The following is a 272-nucleotide window of genomic DNA, read 5'->3' as shown; positions in this document are numbered from 1 at the left end:
TCACCCAACTCTACAGGTAACATGGCAGCAGGTGGGTGGCTCTGGTGGGGTTGACTCACCTTGGCATGGTAGGTGATCGCGCTCTTCGCTACCGCACACTGCTTCTCTACCAGGAAGCAGAACCGTCTCCTCTCTTCTGTGAGAGCCGTTTTGTAACCGTCAGAGACGTAGTTCTCCAGCTCGCCTTGCTTGTTGCTGATGGCTTCGATGTACTGGAACAGAGAGGAGCAGAGAGGCAGCTGCCTTCACCACTTCGCCCACCGAGCAGGGGA

General features: G+C 56.6%; 1 protein-coding gene across 1 annotated transcript in view; it reads right to left on the bottom strand.

Annotated features, from left to right (window-relative positions):
- Positions 1-212, bottom strand: part of BAIAP2 (BAR/IMD domain containing adaptor protein 2) — a gene marked incomplete at its 5' end in the record, with an annotated part of 8,270 nt that extends 8,058 nt beyond the window's left edge. Inside the window, one exon of the mRNA XM_010177521.1 lies at positions 60-212. Within this exon, the coding sequence (XP_010175823.1) occupies positions 60-212 (153 nt within the window). The remainder of the gene's footprint in view (positions 1-59) is intronic.
- Positions 213-272: the final 60 nt, after the last annotated feature.

The sequence above is a fragment of the Antrostomus carolinensis genome, unplaced genomic scaffold (assembly GCF_000700745.2).
Source record: "Antrostomus carolinensis isolate BGI_N321 unplaced genomic scaffold, ASM70074v2 scaffold32551, whole genome shotgun sequence".
Classification (NCBI taxonomy): Eukaryota; Metazoa; Chordata; class Aves; order Caprimulgiformes; family Caprimulgidae; genus Antrostomus; species Antrostomus carolinensis.
The sequence above is the reverse complement of the archived record's forward strand: the minus strand, read 5'-3'. Positions and strand labels throughout refer to the sequence as shown.